The sequence below is a fragment of the Phalacrocorax carbo genome, chromosome 2 (genome assembly GCF_963921805.1).
Source record: "Phalacrocorax carbo chromosome 2, bPhaCar2.1, whole genome shotgun sequence".
Lineage (NCBI taxonomy): Eukaryota > Metazoa > Chordata > Aves > Suliformes > Phalacrocoracidae > Phalacrocorax > Phalacrocorax carbo.
In genome coordinates this window covers 149,420,807-149,436,055 of record NC_087514.1, presented here as the reverse complement: position 1 = coordinate 149,436,055, position 15,249 = coordinate 149,420,807, and the positions used below count along the sequence as shown (strand labels likewise).

Below are 15,249 nucleotides of genomic sequence, written 5' to 3'. Positions count from 1 at the left end.
CTGGAATTAAAGATAGCAAACCAATCTTTCATCTTTCTGATGATTATTATTTCTTGAAGTGAAAAGGGACATCCCTGTTAAACTCTTCACGGAAGATTGCTAGAGGGACAATCTAGGCTGCATGAGGGCTGATAGAAAAGAACTAATTCAAATGTTAACAAAAACACATGGCAGAAACTATTTAGCACCTTAAATATGTATAAATACACACAATCCTAAACGTATTCATCAAAGAAAACTGCCTCAGGTCACACTAGGAATGCAAAAAGAATGATCCTGGGCATAGATCCAGGTAAAATTTAAAGACCTATTCCCTAAAATGTCTTTGTTACTATCAATAAACTTCAGTGCCAGGTGAAATCTGCCACCAGGTTCTTCCCTCTGAAAGACTCTGGATTCCTTCTCAGCTGTTTTGCACCTCTCTGGACTAGCCTCCACCTACTTAAATGCTGTCACCAAAAGAACTACGGTGATGAGCAAAGTGCTACTGGCTGCATTTCATAGACTAGGACTACAGCCACATTGTGGAGATATTTAGAATGTGATTCACCTCACTTAACTTCTAGCTATTTGGTCTGAGCAAGACATCTGGGTTCCCACTGTCATCACCTCAGTCATTAAGATGAGAAGAACACTTCCTTGCAGATGCCTCTTTCTTGCTCTTGTCTGAGCATTTTTTATGATTAGCTAGTTCCAAAAAGAGATTTATCTACAGATTACATTAACATTACAGGTAAACACAAGATTGTTGATCTTTCCCCTAAATATGCCTTTATTCCCTGGGCTTAAAAATACGAGAAAATTGACTACTGACATTAAAAACCTCCACATAAATGTACATTACCTCTGCATGCACATCTAGAATAATCCTCATCTGCTTCACTTTTAGCTTACATCACTGTTCTTCAGCAGTGTAGTTACTGAAAAGGGACGCATTTGAGTGACATAAGAGATAGAAAATAACACTACCTCCTCCTTTTGAAGATCTTCCTCTCCTTATATCCCCTGTAGTGAGACTGAATTGTTATTGCTGCTTTGTTTCTTGTCTCAGTTAGTTCTTTTATCTTCTTCCTGAGTAAGTATCCTTTGGCAACTGATACAAATTGTAATATAAAACAACCTTAGGCAACAAGCAATGGGTGTGCCACACATTTTGGAGAGTCAAATCATAACAGCATTAAACAAAAAGCAATAAGAAAATACAGACTGGGGTGGTTGTTATAATTATGTTTCATCTGAAATCATACCATCCCACAAAACTTTTCAGATTTCAAAAAAGCTGTACCCATTCTACATAAGGATACAAACAAGCTCTTTCTTTGTATTTTATTGGACTGAAAAAAATACAGGAAGATGCAGAACGAAGCAGAAACATAGTGCTATAGAAGTGCCTCTAGAACAGAACGTTCTCAGCTTCATGTACCTGCTTTGGCTGATTCAGGCAATTGACTTGACTCAGTCTTTCATTTCCCTGGGAAACACCTGATTATCAGTCTATAGAGATTACCAGTTTCTCTTCTGGCACAGGCTTGGAATTAGCTGAACATTCACTAGATCAGAGAGAAAACTGAAAATTTTATAGCTCAGCAGTTACAGAAGACTTAGCTCATGCTCCTTTTGCAAAGACTCATTATTCAAAATGAGGAAAGCTTAGCACGAAAGATGTAACCAGGTGCACTGTGGCAAGGGTACTCACTACCTATGCTTTGTGGAAGGCACAGTTCAGGTTTCTGGTCTGTACCAGGATGAATATGGACTCAAACATAGGTCTTGCCTGAGACATGTCAGGGGGGCTTGATGCAGTTGCCAGCACATAGGTATCTATTGCCATCTGAAGTGCTCCAGGATAGCCAAGGCATCTGCATGGAGATGGCAGAAAGAGCAAGACAGACAGGACTTTCTGGAGACAGAAAGTTGGATATACCACATGAAATGAAGCTGTAGGCCAGGCAAGATAACCTAGGGCATCTCAAATGACACTAGATACCAATATGGGGGCATATGAGCTGAGCATTTGGTGGTTTTGAATAGAATGAATCAAACTCTAGGCTCTGCTGACTATAAGAGGAGTTTAGACACTTAGGTCACTTCTAGACATCTACACTGAAGTGTCTTAATCAGAAACTGAATTGCTTCAGAAATTCCTGAACTTGCAAATTATTTCCTAATGGGAACTGGCACAGTCTCCACATGCTGTGATCTGGACAAGTCTGCAATTCCAGGGATTCAGCACAAATCTGCTAATCCCTGGCAAAATAAAAAGAACATAGTGTTTTGTCAAAATATTTCTTTTGAACTTTAATTCCAAATGCAGTACCAAGACTAGGGGATAGAGGATTCAGGTGATTTAAATGCCCTGAGGACATGGCAGATATGGGAGCTCTTATTCCAACTCTGCTGAGAATGTTTTGCATCACAGGGAAAGGTCAAGCTCACTTAATAATGGGAGGGGAGCGTAAGCAATCTATTCTAACACATTCATATAACTTGCTGCTAGGTTTTATTTGCTTTAGCATTCCCTACTCATAATTTAGAACAACTTGGGCTCCATTAGATGTAGTGATTGAGTGTAAGAAGCACTGTATAAAAGGGACGTAAATTACATCTTGATAATTGGACGTAGGGTAAAGGAACCTAATACTTATTGGAAGTGGTACAATTGGTTTGTACACTGCAGACTGACAGGGCCTTAAAAGAGTGCGAACTATAAAGCACTTGGAATACCTTTAGAGTTTCTTGGACTTCTGAGCCAATCCTCCTTCCATTTTCATGCAGAAGGAACTCAACAGGAGTTATTTTAAAATAAATCAAGTTACATTGTCAATGGACATACCAATATAAGCTAAGTCTGGTCTTTTAGACTTACTCTGGTTCACATTTGAAGTTTTCTGAGAACTTTGTTATGAGATAGTAGCTGACTAAGCTGGAAGAAGAGTTTTGTATTGCTATAGAAATAAATGGGGGGGTGGGGGGGGAGAGACCTGAGAGAGCTAAGTACAAAATGGACTTCCATTTTGTTCTGGCTTCTTGTGCACTGGAAAAAGTTGAAATGAAACTGCACACAGGACAGAGAAGGTGGACAAGAAGAAACACTGGGGAGATCAACAGAGCAAAGTGGTAAATTCATACTTTTGCATTTGCTAAATATCCTAGTAAAACTGACAGCTTTCAGATGTCTAATTATTTTTGGCATATCCGTGGATTTTATTCTCGTTTTAGATTGTTTTCTACACTGATGAAGTTCTATGAACTGCAGTGAAGTGCTCTTCAGTACACACTAACATGGGCTCAGTGCAATTAACAGATGCATCTGACAATGATTAAAGCCAGCACTGGTGTCAGTATATACTCATGAAGGCATATCTGAGGTAGTTTAAAACTAGATAGCCTGGGTACTAGCAGCACCAGCTTATATTTGGGGTTGGCACCTTTGCAATTACTGAAAGTGCTGTGCAGATTTTTGCCAGCTGTTTCCAGACCTATGCCTCTCTAGTTGTATTGTGGCTGATTTCAGAGCTGCCTTGACTGCATCTGGCTTGAGGACATCTCTGCAGGGACAGGGGAGACACCGATATAGGGAGGAACAAGGGATATCATTTAGCATACATTAGGGCCCAAGGTGATTACTGATGCTGATGAGAAGGAATATTTTGCTAGGTTGGATTGAGCGATGGCAAAAAATAATCAGACACATGAGTGAAATTACAGGTTGTAGTCTTCTCAAACATAACTATTACTGGTACTTAAAACCTATTCCTAATAGAACAGCACACACAAACACATTATATGCAGATAGTATCATATGGGGCTTCAACAATATCAGCTGAAATAGACATATCAGACGAGGAGTGAAAAGGCTTGCTATGGCATTTAACCAGCCCACTTCACACCTGTGGACAGTGCCTCTAAGCCACTTTGAGGTACAGGTAAGGGAATATATTGACCCGTTCCAACCACTATAGATACATAATAGATAAATTGTACTTCAGAATGTGTAAATGACCATAGTCAATCAGTGTAGCTAGGTAACAGCAAAGAATCTGGATCAACATATTGTGTACAGACAGCACATTAAAAGCCATGAAAGCAAACAATTCTTACTTGCTTGAAGTCTAATAATATATTCTTCCACTTTTTTATTACGTTTTGCATTTGTGTATTCTTTACGAGCAACAAAACCTCTGTAAGCTGAAAAGAGACGTCAAAAATTAAATAATCCATTAGGTACACCAAAGGCTGTAAGAATAAAAAAAGTCTGGAAGGAATTACTGACCGCCATTAAAATATTCATAAATATTTTGCAGGCTTTATCTTTCAAAAATAAAAGGCAAACAAGCACAAGCAGTAAATCTACATAAAAACTGTTTTCTGGTGCTTAAAGTTATTATGAATGAAATGAATACAAAACACAAGAGGATCAGAATGTAAAATAAGATGATGTTTGAAATGTATGAAAAATTTCAGTTGATGTCTCCGTCAACAGTGTAATTGGTCTTATTATCTAGGATGGTTAATACATTTTATTTTCATTATTATATTATACAACCCTGTCAGAGCATGCCAGAATATTATTAATAACAGTATAATCTGTGCAATCATGTCCTTCCGTTGTTAAAATTGCCTTTTAAATGTAACATTGATAAAGGTAACTTCAGTAAAGAGATTGTCATAACCTGGTTAAAAGAAATTTTTCTTCATAAGAACAGATATTACCAAGTGTAAGATATTTTGTCAAATGTAACATCAGGAGAACAGCAAAATCCACATCCAGCCTGCACATCCATCAACTGTACACATGCACTGCTTTAAGCAAAATTTTAAATGTTTTAAAGCTATTACCTGACTGTATTTTAATAGCACTTTGTTCCCTTTGTTCCTTTATCTTTCTGTATCTCCTTGAACACAGCCACCCTCTGACGCAAGCTTGAATCAAAATAATCATGTCAACTGTCTCCTTCCGCATTAAATTTAGCTGCTCCACATGATAGTACTTGAGGAATACCTTAAGAAGAGTAGGCAAGAGACACACAAAAGTTTTAGTTACCCTCCCAGGCCCTGTATTCACTCAATCCATTTAACATCAACAAGAGTTACAAGTTGTCAAATGATGAACAGACTCTTTAGTTGTACTACCTAAAGGATCATCCTTGTTAAAGATAGCATTTTGATTGTTCGGGGTATTAGTTTACCTTACTCTCCCCTTCAAAATCTTTTGCCAGTGCCTGCTTATTCTTTCTTTCATGGGAAGATGTTTTAAAGTCCCAGTGAAAAACTTCAGTATGTAGCTATAAATCTGTTTTCAAAACTATGAGGCTGAGGGTTTTGCTAACCTCACAAATCTGATGTACATTACATAAACATGATCCAGATCTGGCACCTTCAACCTCTCTGCTTTCCAATTAAATCTAAGGCATTGTTTATTTACTAAATTGCTTTTATCAGGCATGAAGCTCATATAACCCCTGATAAACTAGTCCAGCAGAAGGGATACAAACACATTCCTGGTATATATAAGGATGAAATAAAGTGTGTAGAAAGAGCTTGTGCAATTAAGACAATAATTATGCTTATTTGGCAGAATTCCCCTGATCTTTGATCACTTGTCGGTACAAAGACTGGTTAACCCTAATTACAGTACACATAAGCTATAGATCTCACATCTCAGACATGCTTCCTTTGGCTGCATGTTGTCCATTAGCCTCACTAAGCAGAGGGAAGTAGAGGTGAGGAGGAGGTAACTTTATGGCTTCTGTCCCACCTATCCAGGAAGATGTCTCAGAAGAAAAACAGTTGTTTCTTCTACACTGAGGTGATTTCAAATAGTTTAGGACTCATCTCTCTCTCTATCCATATCCTTTCTGGGCACTTCTGTTGTATCAGCAAATGGAGAGATTTGGTGGTGTACTTGTCTGATGCTTCTTTTCTCTGGCAGACCTCCTGAGATCTGTCAGCTCGGGGTGGGTAGGTGTCCCTCTCTGGCACAATGGGAAGACTAGTGAGCTACAACCAAAACAAAGAGTTTGGGAACAGACGCGTTTCTCTTAAAGTCTTCCACCCACTCTACATATATGGGATCATCTTGCTACCTCTTCCCAGTGCTCAGCAAAGTCTGCTACAGAGACCTCTGGCTGGAAAGCCAAAACCTTTTCCTCTCCCTTTGTGAGTCTGGTCCAGGGAAGAAGTATAACTTCTTTTGCTTGAGAAAGCTTGGATTAAGCTCACTGGGATCCTTACAACCACATTTTTTGAAAGAAAATGCAAGCAGTGTTGTTGTCACATACTGCTTTGCACTGTGGCCTCCTCACTAAAGCTGATCAGATTTCAACACTTTATAGGGTCAGGATTTCAGCCAGGTATCATGGAACAGTATCCAGCAAAGGGTGCCTTTTTTAAACCAGAAAAGACCAAGAGCTACCCCAACCAAACAGGTGAGAAAACAAATTGCTTACTAAGTTAAAAATGACATACTGCAATAATGCAGATACAGTATATTAAAAAATTACTTTAGTTTTTCCAAGAACCCAGTTGTCAAGGCGGGCTTTTTCCAAGATGGCAGCACAGGTTTCCGGGCTGACTGGAGGATCATCATTTGTTTTGTAACAGATGAGGTAATACCTAAGACAAATATATGATTTATTGCATTAATAGTAAGCAATAGATGCAAATACATTTAAACCATTCATTTAAATAATAAAAACAGTTGCATGAAAAAAAACATAACACTGAAAAAACCAAAACAGCATATGAAAGAAATTGCTGTGATTTGTATGTAGTACTGAGGAACTCAATCAAAAGTGGATGAGTGACATATTGTACACCCTGGAGGGTTGTTTAATTCTATATCAACACCAGAAAGCTTTTAAAAATCGTGCAACCCAAGTAGGGTTGTGCACCAGTTCTCTGGCTCTCTGCAATCTGAGAAAGTAATTTCAGCTGCAAAATAAAAATATTTTTAAAGCTTTTCTGCCTAAATTAGCTTATTTCATGTCCAGAAATGTCACGAAAATTTCATATCTTATCTCATGTGTTAGACCATCTACCTTTCAGGTAGTTAATATGATGTGAGATGCATCCTAGCTCATTACCTCCTTGGAGTCAGCTTTGCAGATGCTTTTGGAACATATAAGTGCCATTGTGACATATCATATGTAAGCATTTAATCTGGCAAACTCATCACTCAGAATTAATTCTGACTAGGAAAAGAGGTCAGGATGCTCACGCATAAAAGTTACCTGTAATGTACTGGCTCAGTTGCTGGGTAGGAAAGTTCTTGTGTGTTCCAGGACTTTCCAAAATGCTTCATAACAAAATGAACCATACTTATCTTGGTTTTTTTTTCTAATTCAGGAAAATGACATGAATTATATGTGCTTCCTGTCAGTACATTCTGCTTTTTTCTTATTATTCAGCCTTTATACACAAAGCTTGGGTTGTACCAGCTTTAAATAACAGTAACAATTTCCTCATGGAATAATAAAAAAAGAGACTATGTTGATTCCTGCATTACCACCAATTTCTACAGCTCCTTTTTTTCCTTTTTACTACACAATGAATTGGCTTGGTTTTATTCTAACAAAATAGTTTTGCCATTATCCCAGGTCTACTCGTAACTCTCAACTATTAAAAAAAAAAAAAGGAGATAGATACTTAATAAAAATCCATTTTTGTTTGAGGGCCCTATCCTCAGTGCCGGAGTTATGCACAGCCTCACTGCAATCAGGGGCATACCCTCTGGAGAGCTATCCTGTTATGTTCACTGCTTTCCTCTCTTTTACCTGAACAGGAATTTCTTTTTTATAAAAAGCAGTGACCAAAAGCCACAGCACATCTTAGTGCAGTGATAACAACCTTTTCCCATGATGCGCTCTTCCAAAACAGTAATAGGCCCAGGATTATTCTTTCCAGAAACAGTGCTATAAAAACATCACTTTGTCCTTCCTCTCTTTCCTTGTGTACCTGCAGCACTCTGCTGCTAGCTCTCTGTTTCTAGTGCACTATTACTTTTAAGTGCTTCTGTCTGAATGGGTGTTGCTTGCTTCTTTCCAGTTTTGATCTCCATTCCATAAATCTCAGTTCTGATTGAGGCAAATACTCAGGGTCTTTATTTGTAAGACAGAAGTATAGATTAAGTGCTCAGGATTAGTTTTTGAGGGCAGAGGAAAAAAGAGATAGTTAAAGAAATTATGAAATCATAGTGACTCTTCTTAACAAGTGACTAATACTTAGAAATTATATTTTAAACAAAATTATGCACTTAATGGACTTCTCAGCCCTAGATTAGCAATACCAAATCATCATCCACCCTGCACAAGCAGGTGCTGCACAGCGCTGAACGTCAGGAGCTAGAGAAACTGTGCTGCTCCTTGGACACTATTGCTCCAAATTCTTGGCTTTAATTTGAAGCATTACATTTCTAAACCTCAAGTCTTTGAAGAAAACTTGCAGATTATAAGGAAGACAATTTTACCCAAATGTGCAGGGCACCTGAAACAATCATCCTGAGATGCATTGTCTTTCTCTACCAGTCCAAAACAGGTTACTAATCTTGTACCTGAACTACTCTTTGTCATCCAGTCTGTAATCTTCTTTGTCACAGGAAATGTCTTTGTAATTTTTCTTTAAAGACCATACCAAAGACACTGCTCATGCTTAGCAAACACTGGGCAGCAATGATAGGAGAGAAAAAGGTTTCTTCACATCAAAGTTACCGTTTTATGAAGTTAGCGAACAGTATACGGTGTGAATAACCCTGTCTTCGAATTCTTGCTGTCTCCAGAATTCCCGTGTAACGCAGCTGAACCAACACTTTTTCTTTATCAAACTTGTTTGCCTGTCGGTCATTGTTTGGCTTGATGCACCTGACAAAATGAGGCTGGCCGACAACCATTTTGGATAACAAATCCATCAGAGAATACTGCAAGAAAGTAACAAGATATCTGCCACCAGGATATTTATAAAACTTGTATATAGGTCCATGTGTATCTGAAATTTTATTTCATATGATCAGAATCATGTCCAATCCCATTCACATTTCAGTAAGCTGGTACTTTAACGGTAGATGAACTAAATGACCCAACAACAATTCTAGCTTTAGTTACTAGCATATACTACTTAAGAGAAACACTGATTCCAAATAGATATACCAAATTCCACCCAGAATATTCTCACAAACTGCCACAATGTCTAACGTCATAGATAGAAACTCTCCATACACTTATTTGTTTCTCTGGAAGCCTTGTTAGGTAATTACAGGCCACCTTCTCTTTTTCCTGTTGTCACCTGTTTGAAGATCCTTATTCACCCAGAGAGTAAATCATCTGTCTAGAGATGGGAAGTGGAAGTGCAGCAAGCCAGTAAATATTGCCATCCCCTCATCAGACTGGAGGAAACTAAGGCTAGCCCAGAAGAGGGGCTGCTAAAACTGCTCTGATCTAGCACGTCCTGTTCATTGTATAGGCTGATGGTGATACTATAGCTGCCCTGCCAAGGAGAAACTTTTGAAGAGGGCAAAACCAGAAGTACACAAAATCACAATTCCAAAATTGCACTTTTCCCACCTCACCAGGGTACCAGGCCAGCAGAGGGGATGCAGTTTGTAGCTCCCCATGCCAACTGAGGTGAATCTGGCTGTAAAGAACCTTGACTGCTGTTTTGTAAAATTGCTTCACGGGAAGATCTTATTAAAACACAAATGAAGAGGTTCATTCCTCAGGATTCAACCTGACTCAACAGAAAGAGGCAGCCAGGAGGTAAGCAGTTCAGCACTAGAAACTAGTGTAGGACATCAAGAGCCATATGTTTCCTTTAAAATGTACAATTCCATTCTGGACAGATGCTGCATCATGCAGCAAAGGGCTTAATTAGCTTCATCACTAGTGTGCCAATCGAACACAAACAAGTAGGACACGATTATGGATAATTTTTTTTTCCACTCAGTCTGAGGTGGCAGATGCTTTTCTCAATCACCCATAGATTTCTGTGTATGAGTAAACTGGTGGGGCTGAAGCTGAACTTTCATTTAAAAGCATTAGCTAGCATGACCTGAGCAGGGATTTCCACTACAGAAAATAATAACAGAAAAGTGTAAATATAATTAACTCATTTGCAGCCTCTGATCCTAGATGTGCTGGTAATGCACTGAATCACAGACATTAGGTTTGAATGAGATTCATTAAAATTTTCCATCTCAAACTTTAAAACACCATGCATCTTTGGACCACCATGATATCTAGGCTGAAATTATCCATTGCAGTCCACCAAGCTGTGCAACTGTATCTACTCATCAGCGATCTTGTTCCTTACTGTTTTCTGTCATAGATGTAAATGAACTCTAATGGGTCATGGACATCACCTCAGACATCTTCATGTTTTTGCTGGGAGAGATGACTAAATGAGAGTTGAAAATTCAGAGCTGAGCCCAAGTGAACCAACTCTGTACACCATTTTGGAGGAAAGAATGCTCTTTACAGCTATTTTCTATTGCAGGACCAGCAGCACAGCCAGTGCTTGGGAAGGACAAGAGCACTTCTGAAAGAGCCACAAGGATCAGCTCAGGAGGGCCTCTGAGCAGTGACCACCAAGATGTTTCTCTGGGGCTCCTGCTTCAAATTAACTTTGCCCTCTTGCTTCTTAAACTCTTAAAGAAGTGCTATACCACTAATGTCCAACCTCTCTTTATTTCCCTTGGTGGATAAACAGCAAGTGAAAGATTAGTATCAGTGGTCATACATCATGGCAGAAATGTGTCTGTAATCAAGTACAATTAAAGATGAAACATCACCATCTCCTCTAGATATTTGTACTGCACAGATCGCTGCAACACATACGCAGTTCACAAGCTCTAAATACATTTCAAAAGGTGAAAGAATAAACATTCACTCTACTCTAGAAAAATTTATTAACAGATCTGATATCTTACTCTAAAATAAGAAGCGACTGTCTGTGTTTTCATGCTGGTTGTCTCTCTTGGATGATGTCCGGTATCTCCTGCTTCATTCTATAAAGATGAAGGAAGAAAATGACACTTTTTATCTCTGTTGAGCCTATAGTGCCCTTTCCAATGCCACAACAAAGTACCCCCCAGAGAACATCATTAATTAAAAAAGAAGTATTCTAAACGGAAAAAGTTACAGCACAATCACTAGCACAAATGAGTTACACCAGTACATTACATTATTTTGCTACACAGTACAGAAGCGTTCACACACAGAGGACACAATTTGATAACAGAGCATCTAAATAGCTGCCACAAATAACCTGACAATGTGTGAGGTCCTGTCTGTTATTTAATCACCACTGTTATTTTGGTAGTTGTCTAAGGAACTTTACTCCATGCTGATATTTAAATGTCTGTTTTTGCTACAATACAGCTAGGAAATAATATTTTTTTCTCCTGAAGTTGTTATAAAACTATAGCCAGAAAGAAGTGAAATGTTAGGTTTTTACCTCACGGAAGGAATATGAATTGCACAACACAAAGATATCCAGCTAAACAGAAAAGAAAATAGGAGAGGGAAAAAAAGCAAGGAGGGGGTTACTTGCTTACTTTTAGTACCAATAACAGTATTGCCATTCTAGTTTAAATTAGGGTTCAATGCAGAATCACAAAATCAGTTTTCTTACCTTTGTATGACTGATTGATTTCTGGGGGGTCCACATTTGGTAGCTGATTGTAGTTTTGCTTTTAGTGTGTGCCAGGTTACCTATGGGAAGATGAAAGAAAGCAACCTACCAAAATGCTTACATCTCATCTAAACTAAAAACTGTGCTGAACCACGTTATTTGTGCCCTCAGTGTAAACATATGATTATAAAGGTTGTTGACTTTTTTGGAGTATGTCCTCATCTCCCCTTTTACCCTTTAGAGGGAACAAGCTCTGAAGAAGTAGCATGAAGATGGAACATGGGCTGAATTTTCCTCCTTCAGCACTTACGTCACCTACTAGAGCAAAAAAATAAACAACCAGAATGCTGCAGAAGATAAGAAAGATACATCTTAGAGCATCCATGTGGTTTTACCCTAAGGATGTTATTGTACTATTCTAGTTCTAAGGCTACATATATATTAGTTAAAATAAAAAGTGCTAGCACCCTTCTTTGGCCCTGAGGGCAAGTGACATAGTATGACCCAAGTCTATACAGCTAAACTCGGTACTTCACTACTCCCTTAACCTCCCGGTAAAAACAAGGTTGTATCTTTCCTCAGAGCTTGTTGGAAACCACCACTGGTCTGTGCTTTCTCTTGAAGTGTGCCTAGGAATTTCTGGGAGACTGCTAGCTGACATGGTCCAAAACTGTCCCAGGGAGGCATGCTAACAATTAATCAGAATGGGCAATCCTGTGGGAGTGTTCCAGCTACTGTTCACTGGCCCTGTTTGGTTTACTGGCATAGACATAGTCTTAAGACTCTAACTTTGGCATTCTTAATCAAGTAATACCTTCATTATAATGACTTGAAAGATTAGGTGCATTGGAGTGGTTTCACAGACACTGGTCTTCTAAAGGAATAATGAAAATTCTGCTGAGCTTTCCATCATCTCACTCTGTGTTGATAAACCCCAAATATTTTTGCATGCTTCTGCTAATAACATAACATCTCTGGAATCTCACTCTCCACTCGGACAGCCTATAATCTCTCTGTGCTCAGCTACTATCAGTAGGAGGTGGATAAAAGTTGGATAAACAGCTGCAAATATATGGCATGCCAAGCTAATGCGTCGTGTATTATGTGATGATATCAAGTGCTAAACCTCCCTTGGGCTTAGCTGAATATCACAGGGTGGGAAGAGAACAGAGAGGATTACTCACATCAAACTTTAGCTATCTGAAAGTGAGGTGTCTACAGGATCCCCACTGTATTCAGTGGAAAGAGGCACCTTCAGAGATTTATCCCATCCTGAGAAACACCTGAGATAGGCAAGATGGGTTGGACTCTGGGTAAACCTCTACATTTCCACTGATTCTAGATAAATAACTTAGATCAGAAATCTAACTTTTAGTTGGCTATAGTTGGATGGCTTGGCTCAGTTTTGAAAGGCTATACACAGTGTTTCATAATATTAACAAGAAGACCAGATCAGGTCTTAGGACCATTTGGGCTCTGACTTTGGCTCTACAGAAATTATATCTTAGTATCTTTAGTATATCTTTTAGTATCTTAGCAGGTATCAACAAGCCAAAAAGTTCAGACAAAGATATTGAGCTCAGTGTTTTCCCAGGAACACTGACTTAAAATAGACATTCAAGAACAAATTTTGCATTCCATCAGCAAAGCTCCCTTTGTGAAGAATAGGAGCCTTGCCAAAACCTCAGTTTCTGTAAGCTACAACATAATTTTGGAGGAATTTCCTATATGCTCTTCCAATTTAGCTTTTCTGTTCTACTACAAGTACATCTCCTATGTAGTTGTACAAGAAAGTGAAGTTGTAAAGTACTTACTGTATGGCATCAGTGCCATCACAGTGTGTAACACAACACAATAGCAACCTGGTTGTAAGGAGACTTACCCATCATCCTAAAATGGCAGGTAGGACACTGTCCAAGCACCTGTTTCAACTAAGGTGCAACTTAGGAGAAATTTCTGTAAAGCTGGTCATATTCCTCCACCCCAGTTTATGAACTCCCCGGGGAAGGGCTCACTACTAAGATCCCATCAGTTACCTATTGTGAAGGACTAAAAGACTGGGGAAATAGAGGAGGGTCTCCTCATTCTTTGCAGCAGATGTTAGAAGCCCCAACCTTGGTTCTCTACTACTTTATAGAAAAATTGCACTGAGACAGAACAGGCAATTTATATATGCCCTGCCCAAAAAAGGCCAGTGACTTACCTGATCCTTTCTGTTCAGTCCTCAACTCAAGGGATGCACTCCACTCCCTGTCTTGCTCCCCTACCCTGAAGAGAGGACCCTGAAAGAAGCCTCTACCACTTCCTTGGCACTTGACCAGACCAATCCCTCCCCTGCAGCTTGAGATGGTGGGGAGTCCATTCTGTATAGATTCTACAGTTGGAAAGTTAAGCCACAAAGTGTATAATGTCATCAGCAAATCATCATATGAAACCTAGCAGTGGTCATCACGAAGGCTAGAGAAGAATAAGATTACCACAATAGCAGTACCTGTTTTTGTAAGAGGATGGGTTACCAACTGTCGCGTCAGGTTGTTTTCAGATGATCGCAGTAGCAGCACAATATCAGCTGGCAGAGTATCTCTGTTTTTGGCTAGGAATCCGCTTGCATTATATAGAACCTGTTTAAAAAGTGCATTTATGCATCTTCTGGGCTTTTGAAAGTAACTGTAAATTTAAGCACTCTGGCATGTGGCTTTTAATATATCAAACAAATCATTTTTCAGCCATCCTGCTTGCTCTTCCTTACAGTCTTTCTTCTGATCACTGGAAGTTCTTACTTTTCAATACTGAGAACCATTATGATGCATATCACTACAAGTAAATCCATCATTCCAAAGTAGCTTGAGACACTTATCTTCCCTAATGCAGATATGTTAATATTCGTTTTAGCCAGTGTGGATTTATCACTAGGACAAGTGTTCTGTATTCCTCCTTTACACCAGTATATGTGTAAATGCAATTAACAACACACTTGATTTCAGCCGTATCACACAGTCACACCCGTATGACTGCACAATCTTTCTGTCCCATTCATATCATGCTGTACTGGAGCCAGGACTTGCCACTCTTCCTACAGATCTCTGTTTAAATTGTAGAGGAAGTCTGCAAAATCATGACCTGCATATTGGCAATTGAAATCTCCCTAAAAATTCAAGAATGGTGTACCTAACTCAAAATGTACCCCCAGGGCTCTATCTCAATGATACTGTAAAGGACTCACAAGAAAACCTGACCTGTGAAGAAAGGTAGAAGATACTGGCATATTTAATTTAATTTAGAAAAAACCCTCACAAAACAATAGCAACAGTCTTAAATGACAAAAAAAGGCTTGTAAAGGAAGAGGAAATAAATTGTTCTCCAGTCCACAGTAAACAGGACTAGGAGTAATGAACTTACATCACAGCAATGGAGATATAAGTTAGACAGTGGGAGAAACTTCCTAATGAAAAACCTTGTTGAACAGCAGAAAGGGCTGATGGGGCATTGGTGGAATCACCATCTTCAGTGGCTGCTGTCAGGAGTAGTACAGGGAAACCTGGCTCTCTGCTCCTCAGCAGTGAGATATGGTATGCTCATGAAGTGTAATTCAGCTGGAGATGAGGTTCAGAGGAGTTACTGCAGGCC

At 39.1% G+C, this 15,249-nt stretch overlaps 1 protein-coding gene across 4 annotated transcripts in view; it reads right to left on the bottom strand.

The window, feature by feature from the left end:
• Positions 1 to 15,249, bottom strand: part of MYO3A (myosin IIIA) — a 127,692-nt gene that overhangs the window by 18,204 nt on the left and 94,239 nt on the right. For 2 of the 4 annotated variants that reach the window (XM_064444822.1, XM_064444823.1), the window contains exons 22-29: positions 14,114 to 14,243; positions 11,623 to 11,702; positions 10,919 to 10,996; positions 8,709 to 8,914; positions 6,504 to 6,615; positions 4,840 to 5,002; positions 4,102 to 4,188; positions 970 to 1,120 (exon numbers count right to left, since the gene is read on the bottom strand). In XM_064444822.1, coding sequence (XP_064300892.1) covers positions 970 to 1,120; positions 4,102 to 4,188; positions 4,840 to 5,002; positions 6,504 to 6,615; positions 8,709 to 8,914; positions 10,919 to 10,996; positions 11,623 to 11,702; positions 14,114 to 14,243 — 1,007 coding nt within the window. Of the gene's footprint in view, positions 1 to 969; positions 1,121 to 4,101; positions 4,189 to 4,839; positions 5,003 to 6,503; positions 6,616 to 8,708; positions 8,915 to 10,918; positions 10,997 to 11,622; positions 11,703 to 13,825; positions 13,997 to 14,113; positions 14,244 to 15,249 lie in introns of all 4 variants that reach the window. The other 2 variants (XM_064444827.1, XM_064444824.1) reach the window with 2 other exon arrangements.